Source organism: Candoia aspera, chromosome 2, assembly GCF_035149785.1.
Source record: "Candoia aspera isolate rCanAsp1 chromosome 2, rCanAsp1.hap2, whole genome shotgun sequence".
NCBI classification, from domain to species: Eukaryota; Metazoa; Chordata; class Lepidosauria; order Squamata; family Boidae; genus Candoia; species Candoia aspera.
Window position 1 is genome coordinate 31,114,636 of NC_086154.1, and position 18,455 is coordinate 31,133,090.

An 18,455-nucleotide genomic window follows, 5' to 3' on the forward strand; every position below is an offset into this window, starting at 1 on the left:
AGATTTGTCATTGCTCTTCTCCCAAGGATTAAGCGTCTTCTGATTTCCTGACTGCAGTCAGCATCTGCAGTAATCTTTGCACCTAGGAATACAAAGTCTTTCACTGCTTTTACATTTTCTCCCTCTATTTGCCAGTTATCAATCAAGCTGGTTGCCATAATCTTGGTTTTTTTGAGGTTTAGCTGCAAGCCAGCTTTTGCACTTTCTTCTTTCACCTTCATCATAAGGCTCCTCAGTTCCTCTTCACTTTCAGCCATCAAAGTGGTATCATCTGCATATCTGAGATTGTTAATGTTTCTTCCAGAGATTTTAACTCCAGCCTTGGATTCCTCAAGACCAGCTTGTCGCATGATGTGTTCTGCATACAAGTTGAATAGGTAGGGTGAGAGTATACAGCCCTGCCGTACTCCTTTCCCAATCTTAAACCAGTCCGTTGTTCCGTGGTCTGTTCTTACTGTTGCTACTTGGTCGTTATACAGATTCTTCAGGAGGCATACAAGATGACTTGGTATCCCCATACCACTAAGAACTTGCCACAATTTGTTATGGTCCACACAGTCAAAGGCTTTAGAATAGTCAATAAAACAGAAATAGATGTTTTTCTGAAACTCCCTGGCTTTTTCCATTATCCAGCGGATATAACTCTGGTAGAAGACAAGGGCTATACTGAACAAAGCAAAGGAAGTAGACAGGAGAATTTTTTCCTTTAGACAGAGACAGGATTTTCATTTTCCCCTTTTTGTGGGGAAGAAATTTTGGAGTTCTCTTTGGATTTATAAAATATAACAAACCTAATTTAGAGCTTACATTTCATTTTTTTGACAATTGTGGGAGCTCTAGGGGGTCAAAAAAGAGGTTGGTGAACTGCTCTTTGCCCATTCTTTCACTATGCCATAAATCATGGTTTATAAACCTCAGTGGATAAATTGACATATTGTGCAAGCCAACATGAAACAAACTACTTTATTGTTTAATATGATCTTTAAGCCTAAAGAATATATTTGGGAGGCCTTTCACTGTAATCACATAGTTAAATAGTTTCCCCACATTAAAAGAGGACAACCCTGCATGTGAAAAACTAGCATATCTCAATAGCTCTAGCTTTACCTTCTTCTAATGGGTTTTTTAGTTTTCTGAGTGTAAACAATTTTTTAATCCAATAGAGTACATAATCCCATATCCATAGCCTGAATCAGTATCAGTATCGTCCATATAACAACTATATGCTGCTGTTATTCTGAATGTGTACAGGTGCCCTCATGTTATGATAAAAGCCAATTCTTGGGTCTCTTTGTCTGAAAAACATCCAGATGATTTGGTTTCTCAATCATCTATTCTAGTAAACTAATTTATTCTTATAAAGTTATTCATATTTTCCTGCAGAACTCTTTTTAACTCTTGCTGTTGCCTGATTGCCTCACATTATATAATCAGTTTTGTTCATTTTGTTACATCCTCACACTATTTCCAAGCAACAATAAATTCCATGGGCAACTTAACTAGGTTTCATTTGCTTCCAATGACTTATGGAATGCACAGAAGACTTATGGTGCTTTATTTATGCATAAGCAGAGCACAGAGAAATAAATATGTTTCCTCACCACCCACACCTCTATTTTTAATCACTCCTAACATAAAAATTAAGCTCTTATTCTCTTTCTTGTCAATCAGCTGCTTTTTGAATCAGTTGGTTCTTTTCTTTGGGCTAAAAAAAGAACTGCCCTCAGAAAACTCTGGTGGGTCATTCATTCCAAACATGTAAGAAATATTCTCATTTCTATTTAATTAGCTCCCACAGGTGAAACATCAATCAAGAACTGTGGACTGGTAGCCATGAAACAGTTTAGCAAAAGAATAATGGAGGAGCAGCATAATAATATGTGCAAAACAGAACACATAAATCTGAACTATGAATGGATAATGTAGATAGAGAGGATCAGAGATGTTACTGGAATGTCCTGTAAGAACTGCAGATTGTCACTGGGGAACAATCCAGATATGGAGAGCATTTGTCCATACAGTCAACAGCAGCCAGGCCTGACTTGATGGTACTTAAGTTGCTATGCAATAAGAAAACATGAATTCTATATTCCAAATACATAGCTCTGTTTTTGAAGATATTCTGAAGCCCACAAAATATTAGTGGTACTTTTTCAAAATAAAGAAGCAACAAATTTTATCTCTGTGGTGGGTTCCAGATACTACTTACAGTAGAACTCTACATCTGTAGACAAAATATAGATGACAGGTTTTTCCACATGCCTGAATGAAGTAATGGCAGAAAATCACAAATGCTACATCACTGAGAAGGTTAATATGTAAAATCATAAGATGAAAGACAGTAATCAAGATAACTACCAAACAAGAATATTCCAAGAGATCAAGAGGTGGAGAATGGGTATATATCTATTTTGGGGCATGCATAAAACAGAAACATTTTATTCTGAGCTCACAATGAAACAGCTTCATTTAAAATGTTCCATCAGAGTGTTTTGAATCAGTTTGTTCTGATGGAACAAAACAAAAAACAGTTTGAATGTTCTGCTCATGGGAACGATGGAAATTTGAACCAAACCCCTTACTTATTTTTTGGCTCAGTCATAAAATAGGGGAGCCTGCTACCCACCAGTCAGCCTACAGAAAACTTGGCTAACTGGATTTTTTTTAAAGTTTATTTTTTAAAAAAATCCTATAGCAAGAACAAAAACAACAATGAAAAATGCTTTTTACAGCCTAGCCTGCCTACACAAATAGCTACAGAATGGAACTCCCACAAGCAGTAACAGCTGGATTCAATGGATTCATGGATGGATTTACTTCAACACAACCCGTGAATAAAATAACAACTCAAACATATTACTCTGGGTCTTGGATTAATTATTCTTCCTATAATACATGCACAGTGCAAACTTTTGTGTCTGACAAAGAGCCTGAAAAATAAAGTGCAACATACACCAGACAGACAAGAACTACATTATATAACAACCTGAACTCTAACTTTCACATAGAAAGGTTTTAAAAACAGCAGTAAACTCTCTTATTAGACAGGTGGCAATCTTTTTCATATGTCCAAACATTGTTCTCAATGAGCATGTCCTTAACTGACTTATCTTCACTCCCATCCCAGTCTCCCCTCACCTACTGCCAGCCTGCAACAGGATTAGAGTTTCAAACAATATTGGACGCAATACTGCATTTTGTCTGGAGCTGAAGAAAAACTTAGAAATACAGGATGTTTATGTTGACCTCAAAACATCAAACTGGATGTTGCAAACTTGAAATATTTCAAGTCTGGAATGCTTTGTACATTCTAGCATGATACGCAATCTTGGACAATTCTATATATACTTATATCTACAAGTATTAGGTAGAGTTAAAAAGGGCAATATGAGACAATACTGTTTAACTATGCTCTGCTTTCTAAAAGAAAGAGGCACTTCTAATTTTAGCAGTAAATTAAAAAGCCACAGTCCAATTTGAGATTATGTGCAGTTATATGGGTGCATGTAATCAAAATCAGGCTATATAACAAAGCATACTGAAAGTGTTGTCTCCTCAAATTGGAAGGACTGAACTTGAAGAACAAAATGAACCATCAAGGAACTTCCAAAACATGCTGTTTTGTTGATGTTGTTGTTGCATCAGAGTTTCAGAATGGACCCACCCAGTGAAAGAACATGACCAGCTACCTGAGGGAAGTGGGTTGGTGAAAAAATGTTGCAACAAGGAGTTGGTACAGGTACAGCTCCAGGCTGTGTTAAGAAGCTGTAATCTTCATTAGATTCTCCTGCCCATACATATAAAGTTGCAAGCTTATATAAGTACTCTTGGCTTAACTAATAGTCATCAGTCATGTTAGCTGAGAACTGTGGAAGTTGTAGTCCAACACATCTGGAGGGAAGGCTGCAATACAGGAGGAACCAGTCATGAGGCTGCTTCTCTCATCAGCATATCTTGTAACTTGCTAATTTGGGGAGAGAGAATTTGAGAGGAAAAGAGCTTCTGCTACTCAAGCACACAGAAGACCTTCATGAAGGGGAATATAATACTTTATGAGGCAGCCTCTTTACTTGTTGAAAGCTCTGGCCTGGGTGGAAGAGAGAATCACACCACGAAGGAAGAAAAAGCCAAACCAAGCACTAAAACAGATTATTTTGGAAATGACCACCAAAGGAAAGAAGCGACTGAGAAATAGCCCAGACAGTATTCAACAGTGCAAAAAAAAAAATTGGGGAAACAACAAAACAAGGTAGGGAAACAACAACAAAATGTCTCTTTTCTACCACATCATGATTCTCAGAGTTGTAAGTACTCCTTTACTTAAGAACAAGCTTGCTACCTTGAGAAAGGAAGATATTACTTCCTCTCTGAGGGAGGTTGAGGAAAGACAACACTTGCCCACCTCTATACCACCAAACAAGATTTGTTACAGTCCTAGTTGCCATCAGCCATGAAATATTGGAGGGAATAGAAAGGTTACATGATAATCACTCCTCAGAGACCATCCCAAAGATGGTCCCTAGGAGAGCTTTGTTTACTTACAGGTTCCACAGTTGTGGCCATTTTTGTTTCCCTAGACAATATCCAATCTAAACTTGATAAGCTTACTCAAGCTCTAATAACACCTGGTGCTAGTAGCTGCCATGTCACAACATCTAACTATGCAAGGTCCTCTACTAAAAAGCAATCTGAGTGTATAGCCAGTGTGCTTCAAAAGAACCAGGTTCTGCTGATTTGCTGATGGTTTTCACAATCACCTTTTAAAGGAGGCAAACTCTGGTCTTAATTCACTTGACATGCGTCTTCCTTTTTCATCTTAGTAGTTCTTGAAAAATCCAGTGTTTATTAAGCATCACCCAAATACTTTGCTAGGAGAGTTGATTAGAGGAGGCTCGTCCTTGGTTCTCTTGAATCCCAGAAAGTTCAGAATCATTCAGACAGAAGGTTAAAAAACAAAAAAAAAAGGATGGTGGTGGTATAAAAAACAATCATACTGAGTAGTACAATCCTGCATGTACCCACTCAGAGAAATAAATCCCCTTGAGTTCAGCAGGGCTTATACCCAAGCAAGGAGATGGAAAAGCACAGTCAAAATCAATTGCTCTGTTGAAAAAGTTGGAAGGGGCTGTTGGCTGTGCTGGCTGAGAAATTTTGAGCTGTGATCCACCCCCAGGGACAATACTTCCTGCTATAGCACAACTCTGCATTTTCCTGTTCATACTATTTGAAAAATTACATGACTTATAGGAGCTGTGCAGGTAACATCTAAATTACATGACTGCTGCTTTCTTCTTCTTTGCCCTGGAGTTTTACACTCAGACAAAAATGTAGTGAATTTGTTTATTAACAAGAAGTAACATTCTAACTTCTGTGGCTGGCAGCCTTTGAAAATAAATTCAGAAGAAATGCTTCAGCCTTCTTAAACAGAAACACCACATTTCTCTGCTGTTTGTTAAAGGAGCTGCTTCTTGACAAACCTGAAAAAAATGCAGTTGCTTGAAGAGTTGCACCAATTTTACTAAGTGACTCCCTAAAGCTGTGGCATCTTTATTTAGACTCAAGTGAAGAAAGGAGGGTTTAATAAGGGATAGTGAGGTGCTGTGCTAACATTTGTTCCAAAGCATTTTAAAGCATGCATTTCCCTACTAGCCATATTCAGAGAAACTCTGGAACATCCACCGGAAGGTATGAAGAACTGAATGAATACAATGAACAGTATGATCCTAAAGAGGCAACTATTTTGAATAATTGCCCCCTCTTAATTGGGGTATTATACCTTAATTTGGTATAACCTGTTACAGCTCTGCCACATGGGTTTCTCTGAACTATTACGATGTATTACTTCTTCACACCTGACTGCAACATTTCTCCCTGTCTCTCCTCCCTCAATATAGATCTTAGTTCCACAAGCCAGCACCTTTCCTGTTTCTAAAATTCAGCCAACTTGACTAACTGTTGCCACTTAATGCTTTCTTTAAACTACTGGCTCTGCAGCACACAAACATGTATTATGCAGGGAATTTCACAGTACTTAAGTGAAATCTGTCAGCATTATAGGCTTCAGTTACTTCCAAGTCACCAGCTTACTAGAAGGCCAAGAAGCAGGGGGTAGGCAGAATGATGGCAATTTTCTGTTCTGAAGAGCAATGTTGAGCAGACAGTTTTATTGAATCTCAGGAGAGCTTCATTTCAGACAGGCAGGAAGGGAATGGCCTTCAACATCCAAACAGGATGCAGTAATATTTGCAATCCTTTAAATGAACAGATGGCCCAAGAGACTTGGGATGTTTTTAGGGTATAAAATAAAACCTATTAATTTTATTTCTGACCAAAAGTATTTAATCTTAATTTGCTTTCAGACTCAGTGCCACGCTCTAGGTGCTCTTAGAAACAGGGGATGTAACAATAACAACCCACAATTGAATCTGCAGTATTTCCTTTATATTTGATCATATTTCTAAAACCAGTATTTGAATGTTAGAAACTTTTCTACAAAATTTCAAATTTATATAGTTTCGTTTTTCAATTCAGTTAATGGTAAGATAGTTAAGATCGTCCTTTCCTGCTCTTCAGTGTGATGGCTGTTTTTCAGTCTCCCTTTTTTCAACATCTTGGTAAAGATGCCTCACAATGTGGAAAACAACACCAGGCTTTATTTTTTTCATATTTTTCTTTGGTATCTGCTTATAGGTAAATATAGTACAAGACCTATTTTTCATGAACAACAATCTTATGAGGTTGGTTGGGCCAAGGGATCGTTATTGGCTCCAAGTTACCCAGTGAGTTTCTGTGACTGACTGGACTAGAACCTGGTCTCCTGATCCTAGTCCAACACCTTAACCCTTGGACTGCACTAGGTCTCACTAATTTGTGCAGATGCAGTGGAGGCAGGGAAGTAAGCACTCTGTGCTGTCTCCAGTGTAGCAGAGTAGAAGTTCAAATGGTCTTCAGATGGTTCTCATCTTGGATCTGATCTGTGCTGAGAGTTCCTCTACTTGTACTATAGAAAACCCCAGCTATTTCTCAATTTCCTAGTAAATTAAGGGGCTGTGATGGTCCTATGAGAGCCAGTTTGGTGTAGTGGTTAAGGCAACAGGCTAGAAACCAGAAGACTGTGAGTTCTAGTCCTGCCTTAGGCACTGACCTTGGGCCAGTCAATTTATCTCAGCCCTAGGAAGGAGGCTGAAAAACCTTGCCAAGAAAACTGCAGGGACTTGTCCAGGCAGTCTCAGAGAATTGGACATAATCAAACAGATTAAAAAAAAAGGCCTATGAGAGGCAAGAGGAGCCTTGGAAAGATAATGTCAACCTTGTGAGCGGATTGGTAGTCAATAGTGCACTAGGGCATTGACAGAACTACTGACAACTATTGGAGTAATTCCCCAAGCACATTCAGGAAAATATTTGAATCTACCCAGTACTTGATGTGGACTATTTTAATGGTCCTTCACCTCTGCAAAGATTTATATCTGCTATCATTCTAAAACTGGGTAAGGAATGATCTGTCCATGTCAACAGAGCCACACAGGAGCCCTCCATCTTCAAATCACCAACTCTACCCATATAGAAAACCAAATCCAGCATGTGCTCTGCTGCACGTCTGAAGGAAAATACTAGCTGGGATATGTACGGACTATTCCTCCATAGTCATCACAAGATATAAAGCCCCGAGCAACTCTTGAATGAGCAGCTTCACTGTGGACATGAAATCTTCCAAGACATGTAGCCCAAGATAATCCAACACCAAGCCTGAGATTACCTGGCTTGATCAAGACGTAGGATGTAGAGAGTATATTTATAGTACCCACACACTGTCCTGACTTGCAAATACAGCAGCATGTATTAAAATTGGCAGATTTTCAAATGGTCAGTAAAGTAGAATTCCTACAGCCAACCATCTATTCTACCTCCTGACCTCCAACCCGAGACTTCTGCAGCATGAAGGAGCCTGGCAAAGCTTGTGTGTGTGTTGGTGGTGATGGGGGCAAGCAACTTATTTTGTTTCTGTCAGGTCAGCATTTTCATCCAGGATTAAATTCTAGATAATAGATGTTTTGTCAGCAACCGGCCTGACAGTGAAAAGTAGGACTTTAAAGTTGGAGGGCCACCATTGTTGTCTAGTAAGACCATAAGCAGTACCCTGCTGGATCAGACCCTGGCCCATCTAGTGCAGCAGTCTGCTCCCACAGTTGCCATCCAACTGCACAAGGAAGCCCACTAGTCTCCCAGTGGATGGCCTTCAGAGGTAGTCCCACTGCTATCAAGGCTAATAGTCTCCTTGGCCTCCTTAGTTAGATGCAACCCGAGAGAACAATTATTAGTTTACCCTCCTTTCCCTGTAATAGCCAGGCTTAACTCTCCCACCATATTTTCCCTGCCAATTACTTCTTCAATATACTCTGCTAGGCTGTTTTCCTTTTTTTTTAAATAGTAATTTTATTAAAAATTGCAATTAAAAAAAACTAATACAAACTGAAAAAAAGAAAAAAATAGAAAGTGCAGAAAAGAAAAATAGAAAAAGAAAAAAATAAAGAAAAAGAAAACAAATATATAAAGAAATGACTTCCTCCTTTATAACAAGTATAAACGATTTAGTAACTTATCACCTTCTCTTAAAATACAACATGATCTCTTCTTCCCATATCCCATCTCTTATCTATAAACAAATCCTTAAAGCCTTGTTGTTCAGTTCTGATCAGCAAAAGTCCATTAAGGGTTACCAAAGATAACAATGTATCTATTTTAACCTTGATCAAATAAACCAACTTTATATTCCTTTCTTTTAGTTTTAGATTACTTTTAGTAATCTTGATCTTTAGTCCCTTCAAATAATGTCCTAGAACCTGATTTCATTTTTTTCTTTGTCACTTTGCAGAAAATTCTTCAAAGCTTTAACAAGCCTCTTTTGTAAATCCAATATAGGAAAGTTACCCAGGTCACTCTTTTGGTTCATTGTTTGTATATCCACTTTAATTACTGAGACATCAGCAGGTTTCTTTTGCTTAGTGTAGCATCTCTTTCCATGTCATTCTTGTAGCCTGTCATTTTAAAATCCACTTTCAGATCAAACTCAGTCTTGTCCAGTAAGACTTGTTCCTCTTGCATAACATCTTTTAAACACAGTCTATCTGTAGAGGCAGGCACTGTCCTGTTCAGACTATGAGGCGGCCAGACAGATTTATTATCAAAACTACTCTTTATTAAAACAACTATTTACAATAATAAGTCCTTGTGATCAAGAGGTAGGTAGTCTGGTTCCGATCAAGACCACCCGGGCAACAACGGGAGTACTAGCAAGGTTGCGGGAGGAGACTGTGGCAAAACAGCTAGGCAGGATTCACTGATCAGAGCTATGGAACTGGAAAAAGCTAGGGCACATGGCACAACTGGAACTGGAGACGATTGTCCGCAATCTAAAACACCACCCAAACTAGGCTGGCACCTGGAAGCTAGGTGAGACTGAACTGGAACCATTGGGCAAGGCTTGGCTCTAGAGGCAGGACTGGACTGGGTACACTGGGCTGAAGACTCAGGACAAGGCTGATAACTCAAAACAAAGCTGGACTTGGCTGGAGACTCCGGGCTAGGCTGGAATCTTGGGACATGACTAGACTGGAGGTTCTTGACTCAGCGAAGAGCTTGAAATACAACTGGACTGGACTGCAAATTCTAGACAAGGTTGAGAACCCGGATCACAACAAGGTAAGTTCCTGAACAATGCTGGGCAACCGAAGCACAGCTAGACTGGACTGGAGAACCTGGACAAGACTGGAGGTTAGAAGCATGATGAAACTGGACTGGAGACTCTGGACAAGGCTGGGAGCTGAAGCACGATAAAACAGAACTGGAGATCCTGGGCAAGGCCAGGGGCTTAGAGCATGAAGAAACTGGACTGAAGATTCTGGGCAAGGCTGGAAGCGCACCTGGAACGCACAGAATGGCGGCAGCGAGGTCCAAAGTTGGATGCGAGGCTGAGGTTGCTGGATTCAGCAGGGAGAAGATCCTCTGTGGTAGCAGTTGCAGGGTACAGGTCCTCTTCAGTAGGAAATGCAGGCGCTGATTCCCCTCCAGCTACAGATGTTTCCAACACAGGTAAGGACTCTTCCACTGGGGCTGCAAGCTCGAAGGATAGTTGGTCTCCAGCAGCTTGCTCTTTGCGCATCTGCCTTTTATGCCGATCCCTTGTGTACCTATTCCCTTCTGCAGCCAATCAGGCTTCTCCTTTGCGTGCTTTTCTGCACATCTTTCACGCACACTGATTGGAGGATTCAAATCCTCTTCTGAAGACTGACCAAACAGCGTCTGAACTTCTCCCGTGCTGCTGAGTCATTTCTGGGTTTTGCTTTCCTGGCTTCTGCCTGGTAAGTTTCTGTTTCCCCTTCTCACTCAGAAAAAGTTTTGTTTTCTGAGTCAGAGGCTGGCTGAAACCTCACAGGCACTCTAAAAATTAACTTTCAAATATCCCTCAATATGTACAATGCTAAAATATTTTGCTCCATTCTGTATTAGTAAGTCAAATTTAAGTGTTCTTCTCTTTTAATTGTAATCTGTAGTTCCTTCTGGTTCCCCCTAGTATCCAACCTTTGAAGTCTCATGTTTTTTTTAAAGAGAATTCAAAACAAAAGCATCCATGGGAAATATTCTTATAATTAATTCCAAAATCTATACTGTAAAACTTGTCAATCCAAAGATTTCTAATAGCTGAAAAGCTATAAGCAATTTCTGAAAATGAGAAAAGGAAGTATGTGAATCCAGTGTCCTTTTTGAAGGCGCTGAGCATGGTTTGAACAAAGATGGCTTTTCCTTGTCTCCCAGAGCTCTGAACCCACCAGAAACTGCAGTCTTGCGGTCTCCTCATGAGGAGCAGCTGTCTGGAGCACTTGTGGGCAATCTCAAGTCCTCTCCTTGTCCAGAGAGGAATTATGAAGAGCTGGTCTACTCTCTGGCTCTTCATTCCACTGTGGTGGTTGGCAGAGCCGTCTTCAGTTTGTCATTTCTTCCCTGGAAGTCTGCTATGCTGTTTTCCTGTTGCATCTTTTAATACCAGGCCACAATCAGCTAGCAATCTCCATTCTTCTCTCTCTGGTCTCTCCTGATGCTCACATATTTACAAAAAGATAGAAGTGGAGAACTCATAAGGGGCTTTTCAGGAAAGCATTCCTTTTAAATGCCACCCTAGGAAGCTCTTGCAATCTTGTATAGAGAGCGTCTGTCAGGAACTCATCATCAAAGGTCTTATTTTGCAAGGAAGCAGTTTTCCATAGGTAGCAGCCATAGAGATGATACAGCATACTCCCCCACTTTCTGGTTGGGCCACGAGATGGTCTTCTTCTCAGCCTCCATTCACAGAGTGCAGGTGGAGTTTCTATATATGCTACCTGGCTATTGCATTATGTTTACATAGCACAACCCCCAAATGGGCTAATTTTCTCTTGAAGGAAGTCACATCTTGTAAGGTGGTGATTTGAATGCACTGTATGTTGAATTTTCCATGAAGGATACAAACAAGCTGGAAAGGATAGGGAAAAGTTGTAAAGTTTTTATTGTTGGGTTTCAATTCCCAGAATTCCCATCCAACAATTGCTGATGGTCTTGGTGGCTAGGAATTCTGGGAGTTACAGTTCCAACATGACCCCAAATTGGTAAAGAATGCTCTAAACAGTGTAATTCTTGCTGTATAAGTGTCATTAAGCAGAGTCAACTCTGCTCAAAGTAAAACTAAATACCAAAGTTACTAGCAACAAATAAAATATTAACTTCATAAAAGAATGTTAGTGTATACCATCCTTGTGATATATAAGCACATTTTATAGTTAACACAGTCCTGCTTTAAAGCTGTATTGTCCAACTTACACATTTCAAAGTTAAATTAATTACCTCTTTAATGATACGGTTAGGTCTTATTAGTAAGGATACTTCATTTCCCATCTTAGTGCAATCTTTCCCACCATTTTTTTGTTGCCATCTTTTTTCCCCATGTTATTTGCCACAATATTTTCCCCATAATTTTGTATGGTAAGCGTTATGAATTTGCTGCTCCTTTTGACCAAGGGTTTCCTTGTTCCCTCTATAGGGAACAACCACATGCTATATATGCAGTGTTCAAAATTACCTCACAGCACTCCTATGAGCCACATTCATTATCTTACCATCTTCTCTTTACTATTGGTTGTTTAAGAGATATGGCTATCGCAGAAAATTTATATTCACTGTTCTCTGATAAAATAGATTCTGTATCCCTTTTAAAAGCTTATTATTAAATGGCACTTTAAATGTAGACAACTTAGATTTTTCCTCCCCTATACTTAGTTATACTCATGCTCTTTGTATTTTTCACTCATACTTTTGCATAGTTTCCTCACTGGATAGTGGATATTTTTAATAGTTTTAAAAATAAGTTTACATTCTTGCTTTTTCACTCTTTCCAAATGTACTGACTTAGTCCTCCTTCATCTTTTTTTCCTGGACTATTTAATTTCAGCTTGCCTTTTATTCACTTATTTATCTAAAAATGCAGCTTTCTAGTCAATGTCACTTTCTCTGCTTTATTCATATTTTATATTTTACCTGCCAGACATCATTTATGTACTTTTTAAATAGGGTCATATCACTTGCAAGCATCCTTTCTCTATAACATTTATATGAGAGAACTAGCAATGGGGCTCAGCAGTCTCCCATTGCTACACCAAGTTTCTATGCATTAAAAAATTCCCACCAAAATTGGAAACATTGAACTGTAAGCACCCCAAAAATTAACTAAGCAAAAAGAAAATGCACTCTACTTAATGTGAGCATTGAAAACCTGGTGGATTTTGCTTCAGCTCACACTTTGCCCAGATTTCCTGCTCCATAAAATAATACGTATTTATAAATATAGTTGACATTGATAGTAATGTCAACTATGGATTGTGAAAGAGCAGACAAAAATTGCATGGAATAAAAATATTAACTTGGAAACTATTGTGCCCTCAGGAGGGGGGGTTACATAGATTTCCACAAATTTCTACTTGCTACTTGAATAGCTAAAGACAGTCATTGGAACAGCAAAGCAGAATTTCAGACCCCCGATGATAGGTTCTACGCGACATACCCATTGTGTTTAATGATTTATACTTTAGAAGCCGACTACAATTCTGCCCCTGGAAAAAGAGTAATTCCCTCTCAGTTGAAAGGCTGAGTTGGCAGCTTTGACAGATAGGATATAGAAGCAATAGTCAAATCAATCTAGACCATCTGTAGCTTTGCTCTTAGAATCTCTACCTTTTGAACTAACTGGTAACACTACTAGTACAACATGGCTAAAAAAACAGTGTTTTGGAGAACAAAAATTTAAATTTATCACATTGTACCTATAAATGTAAGCTATTTAAAAAATTGAACATATAACTGCCTCATGACATTTTCATTCTAGGTACAGTGTTCCACAAATCCTTTAATGATTTTCTCTGTACAACTGGGGAAGGGTATCCACTTCAACAGAAACACATGCCTGTTAATAATATAATTCTTACAGAACATTAGATTCAACAAGGAAAATATGGAAGGAAATTCTGCAAATTTGTCAACAAATTTGCTTCTGTCCCAAGATACATGTCCCAAGATATTAGTGTTAGCGATGGACATTCTTTTGCTGGAAAGAAGGAAAAGATACCTATTTCCAAGCTTGGTACATCATGGATATGATCAAGTGCAAGAAGCAAAAGTGTTAATACATATGGCTTATCTGGAATATCGGCACACAAAAATGCACACACTTTTCATGCATAAATGTAATGATAAGCATGTAACATAAAATCAAAAGTTTACCTAGAAAGATACTAGCACAGCAAACTGACTTAGTCCATTCCTCAACACCAAAGAATAGAAAATCAGATTTAATTAAATGTTACTATTTTATTCGTGAAAAAACTACAAGCAGAATTCATAAATAGACATTTCTATTTAAAGCAAGAAAATGATAAAGTGGCTTCTAATAACAGTCGTGCACATGCCGGTAACAGGAATATATTAACATCTTTTATTTGCTAGACAAAGAGCAGTGTCCAATATAAATTTCCCGAAAACATTTAAGACCTGTGAATTTTTCTGACCAGTTCACAAAATCACCATTGACACTTTTAGCATGAAGATTAAAAACAAACCTAACAGGACTGTCAGCTCTAAAGACTTTACAGAGCAGAAAACTTCCAAAGCGTTATACAAGCTGTCTTTCTGGGCAAATGAAAAATATAGCTCGTATAATACATTAACATAAAAATTCACAAGATAAAATTATGTTTTGACATACTTAAACAAGCATTCTCTATTTGTCTCCAAACAAACAAAGCTAAAGAAATAATGTAACCATCTTTACACAGTAAATTAAGGTTACAAGTCATACACAAGAACAGAACTGCTTGCGCATTAAAAACTGTTCAGCTCCATTGTCATATTGTAAATGTTGGCTCTCAAACCATTTTTTTTTCAGTTACATACAAGCAAAGGTTATATAGTCAGCAAGTAATAACTTCAATAATTTATGGTAACAGTTTTAAAAAAAGTAGACTGGAAATGGTACTGGTAAGGCAGATGTATTTCTATGAATATAGCTACTGCCCAATTTTAAAATATAAGCTGATTTTGAATAAGCAAAATGCTTTCAATTAAAACTGCCCATCTTAAACATTTTTGCTTTTCATTGTTCTCTTTGCATGACATATTCAAACAGAGGAAGTCAAGCAAGCTGTTGTGTGTATGGGTGTGTGTGTGTGTGTGTGTGTATAAGTAAAGTGTAAAAATTTAAATCTGAAAATGTAACACTGTGCTTTTTCCTTACCTGCTTTCTGTGCCAATGGCTACGAGGGATTTCTGGCCATTTCTCCACACTAATATTTTAAAGCATGCTCTCCAACTACTGAATGAAATGCAGGAAGTTAAGAGAATCCAATTTTTAAACATGTTTTTTTTTTTAAAGGGTGTTTGCCTGGTTACAACACAACAGTTAAAAATGCGGCCCAAGAAAGTTTGAATGCTTAGCTGACAATTTCAGCCAAATGCAGTTTCAGTCACTCCACTTGTGCCAAAGATAGATTTGCATACTTTATTCTAACAAGCTAATATAGCACAGAGGCACACATAGGAAAAAAAGGAAAAAGAAAACCCAAAGAGGATTTCATTGAATTGGTAAGCCAATGAGCAGCTCATTACTGTTAAAGCTTTTATTCCCTAACCTAAGGGGCACCTTTCACCAGGAAGAACCCATCAACCCCTGCTGCTTATACCATTGGAACGACAGCCCACAAAAAGCTACCTTACAAATGAATGGAGCAGCAAGCATTGGAGGGTGGTATTCACTGTAACTGATTTTCTTAACAGGCACACTGCTTTTCCCCCACCAAGGCCTTATTCTAGTAAGCCACAGAAGGAAACACACCATTTGTATACACAGGTGCATTTCTAGCAGACATGCCCAGAGATTGGGTCTTTGCTGGGAAGGAGCCAAATGCACACAGGCCTAATTCATTCGGATTTAAGTTAAAAAAAAAAAAAAAATCTGCAAATTACACACATCTGGGACTAAGTTCAAAACATCTCTAAATTTTTTTTTTCTTTTCCAAAAATAAATTATGGCTGACCAAATTTACCCTCCCTGAGATCCTTTAAAGGAATAGTAAAACTTGTAAAAGGAATGTTTACCAATGTTAAAATGTGGATTGATGTGGACTATTAAAAACTATGATCATATTGTATTATCAGAGCTTGAGAATCATCTGTTTTTCCTTTGGTTCTTTTTTATTTTTCAATAAATACTTTAAAAATAAGTTTTCAAAAAAAGAATAGATATAAGAACAATTGAATGACAAACCCACCATGTGCAGAATGGACGCAGCTGCAAAGGCACTGCTTTGCTACTCTACCTCTTTGAGCAGAATTGCTTTATTCAGTTAAGCATAGGTTAAAATTTAAAATTGATATAAAAGGAACGTTTGCGGCTTTAAACTGATAAAACTCAACAATTTCATTGCCTCCATATAACAGAAATAATTTATATTATTCAAGCAAGAAATTAGTACAGTAATTGTCTAGCACCAGGTTCTGCCAAGTGGCCCTTTGAGAACAAACACCTGCATGGTACCCATTCTGATAAAACAAAAAATGGTTACTGAAATTACAGCAAAGCACTCTGGGTCGCCTAAAAAGCACACAGTAAGAGCTTGAAGATTTTTTTAAAGTGTTCCATCTTCATTCTAGTGTTTTAAGCAGAAAAACATACCAGCTAGGTAAAACTGCAACAGGATTTGGATCTGTAAGTGAACTTTGTCAGAATAGCTTTCTAGCAAGAATTGAAGTTACTTGCCATTCTGGTGCTCCCTTATAAATATAAAACTTCTTCACAACTTTTGTTCTCATACCAAGTTATGTTATAGAGATATGTCTAAGCACCGATAATCCCAAGGAAATGTAATGGATTAAATTAGAAACAAAATAGAGTCAGATATAGAAGTTTTGCACTGAAAACAAGTCATGTGACAATAGACCTCGGCTCATGTAGTTATTTGTTTATTGACAGGGGAGCATTTACTATTAAGGCTTTGGACTGCCTTTTATTATAAAAGCTGTCTGACATTCCCCCACTGATATTCAAAATTTTCCCCATAACCAATATAGATCTGGACAATAAGAGAGAATGAGATTTGTTATTCAAAATAGGCAGTGTTAATATGCAGCCATCAAGTACATTAATACTAGGCGTTTTGAAATCAGTGTAGATCATTGTTTTTAAAATTTGTACACTGTGGTAGGAAAGGGCAAGAAATCTATTATTTTCCAATACTCTAACTGGAAATGCAATGACTTGGAGCACCTTTTGGATTTCAAAAAGAACAGAAAATAAGAAAATAGATATCTATTTTTGTCCAGTACTCTTCAGCCAAAGCACAAGATTAAAACCAGGTCCTGTTTCCGTTAGAACCTCCAGGAACACTCTGTTCATCTAAGACTGGTTCCGGTTCGGTTTTAGCATTCTCCAAACGGCACTCACTGTCCCAGATCTTAAATTGCTTAGCTTCACAGTGTTTCAAGCACCAGCGTTTCCATGTATTGGTTTCAAATAACCCTATATATATTTTATTTATATATATATATATATTTATATATTTATATATATATATAATTTATATCAAAACTGATAGTACACAGTATAACTGGAAGAGGGAGATTTGAACTCAAAAGAATATGCTGAAAAAACAAGAGTGAGAGAATGAAGTTTGTGAATACAATAAATAAAAACCCTCCTATAAGCCCTCCCTTCCCCTTCCATCACATTCCCTCGCCCAAAACAAAAATAAAATTGGTTGTAAGAATCATGGAAAAACTGTGCACAGCAGATTTATAAAAAAGTAGAGTCAGGAGCACATCGAATTATAAATGATTGTTAGGAAAATCATATAAAACAATGGAATACATAAGCGTCAAAAAGTAATTCTCAGGGTGCGAAATTCCTTGGTAGCCAGATGCCCACAGTCAGATCAAAGTGTCCTGGTGTCATCAATTAAGGGGAGGATATCCAAAAAGCATGTTGAAGCACAAGGAGAAAATGAAGAGGAAGTGGCACTGGCAGCTTTCCCAGGTTGTCCTAGTGGACAGGTGGAATATTTGAATTTCATACCCTGATTTCTTAAGTTTCCCACAATTCCATGTGCAATTCTCAGAAAGATTCATCATTGACTGCTGACATGTCTCCCTTCGGCGTAGAAGAGCGGGATGAGCCCTTGTCTGTGCTCTCGGAGCCCGAGCTACTCTGGTTTTGCTGTTCAGATCCTGCACTGGAGGTCACTGTGGATGACGATGTGGAGGAAGAACGAGTCTTTTCTTTAAAGTCTGTGATAATTACTGTGACATTCCCTACTGTGACTGCCAGCTGCTGAGCGGTACTTCTGTCCACATTTTTCAGTCTGGGCCTACAACAACAATAGTAAAAAGTAATAATGGCAGCAGCAGCAACAATGGTAACAACAGCAACAACACAAATTATAAATAATAGATGAGCCTTCTGCTAAGACACTTTATTTGGCTTATACAGAAGAATGCTAAAAACTGCATATATTTTATATTAAAAAAAAGAAAAAAACACTGTTTTCCCTTCCCAGCCCCTGCAGCATCTGATCATTTGCTCTCTTTAAATGCTTAGTCTAAAAAGGCTGTACTAGCAGCATTTTCAATTCCCAGTGGATAAATGTAGCTTGGGAATCAATTTTTGAGCTCTGGAGTAGTAGGAAATTATTCTCTATTGCACTCAGCCAGAAAGCATAGTAATATGCTAGAGATACAAAGTTATCAAAGCTTTTGAGTCTCTTTTGGAATACAAAAATTTTGTGCTTGGAATTCTTCAGACTCTTAAGTTCCTTACAGCTGCAACTCTGTAGGACAAAAAAGCATCTGTATGTGACAACGTAATTTGGAAAAGGGATCTCAGC

General features: G+C 38.1%; 1 protein-coding gene across 1 annotated transcript in view; it reads right to left on the reverse strand.

The window, feature by feature from the left end:
* Positions 1-13,873: 13,873 nt before the first annotated feature.
* The window catches only part of RYBP (RING1 and YY1 binding protein), a 73,224-nt gene continuing 68,642 nt past the window's right edge, over positions 13,874-18,455 (reverse strand). The window contains exon 5 of the mRNA XM_063291581.1: positions 13,874-17,939. Coding sequence (XP_063147651.1) covers positions 17,687-17,939 — 253 coding nt within the window. The 3' untranslated portion in view covers positions 13,874-17,686. The remainder of the gene's footprint in view (positions 17,940-18,455) is intronic.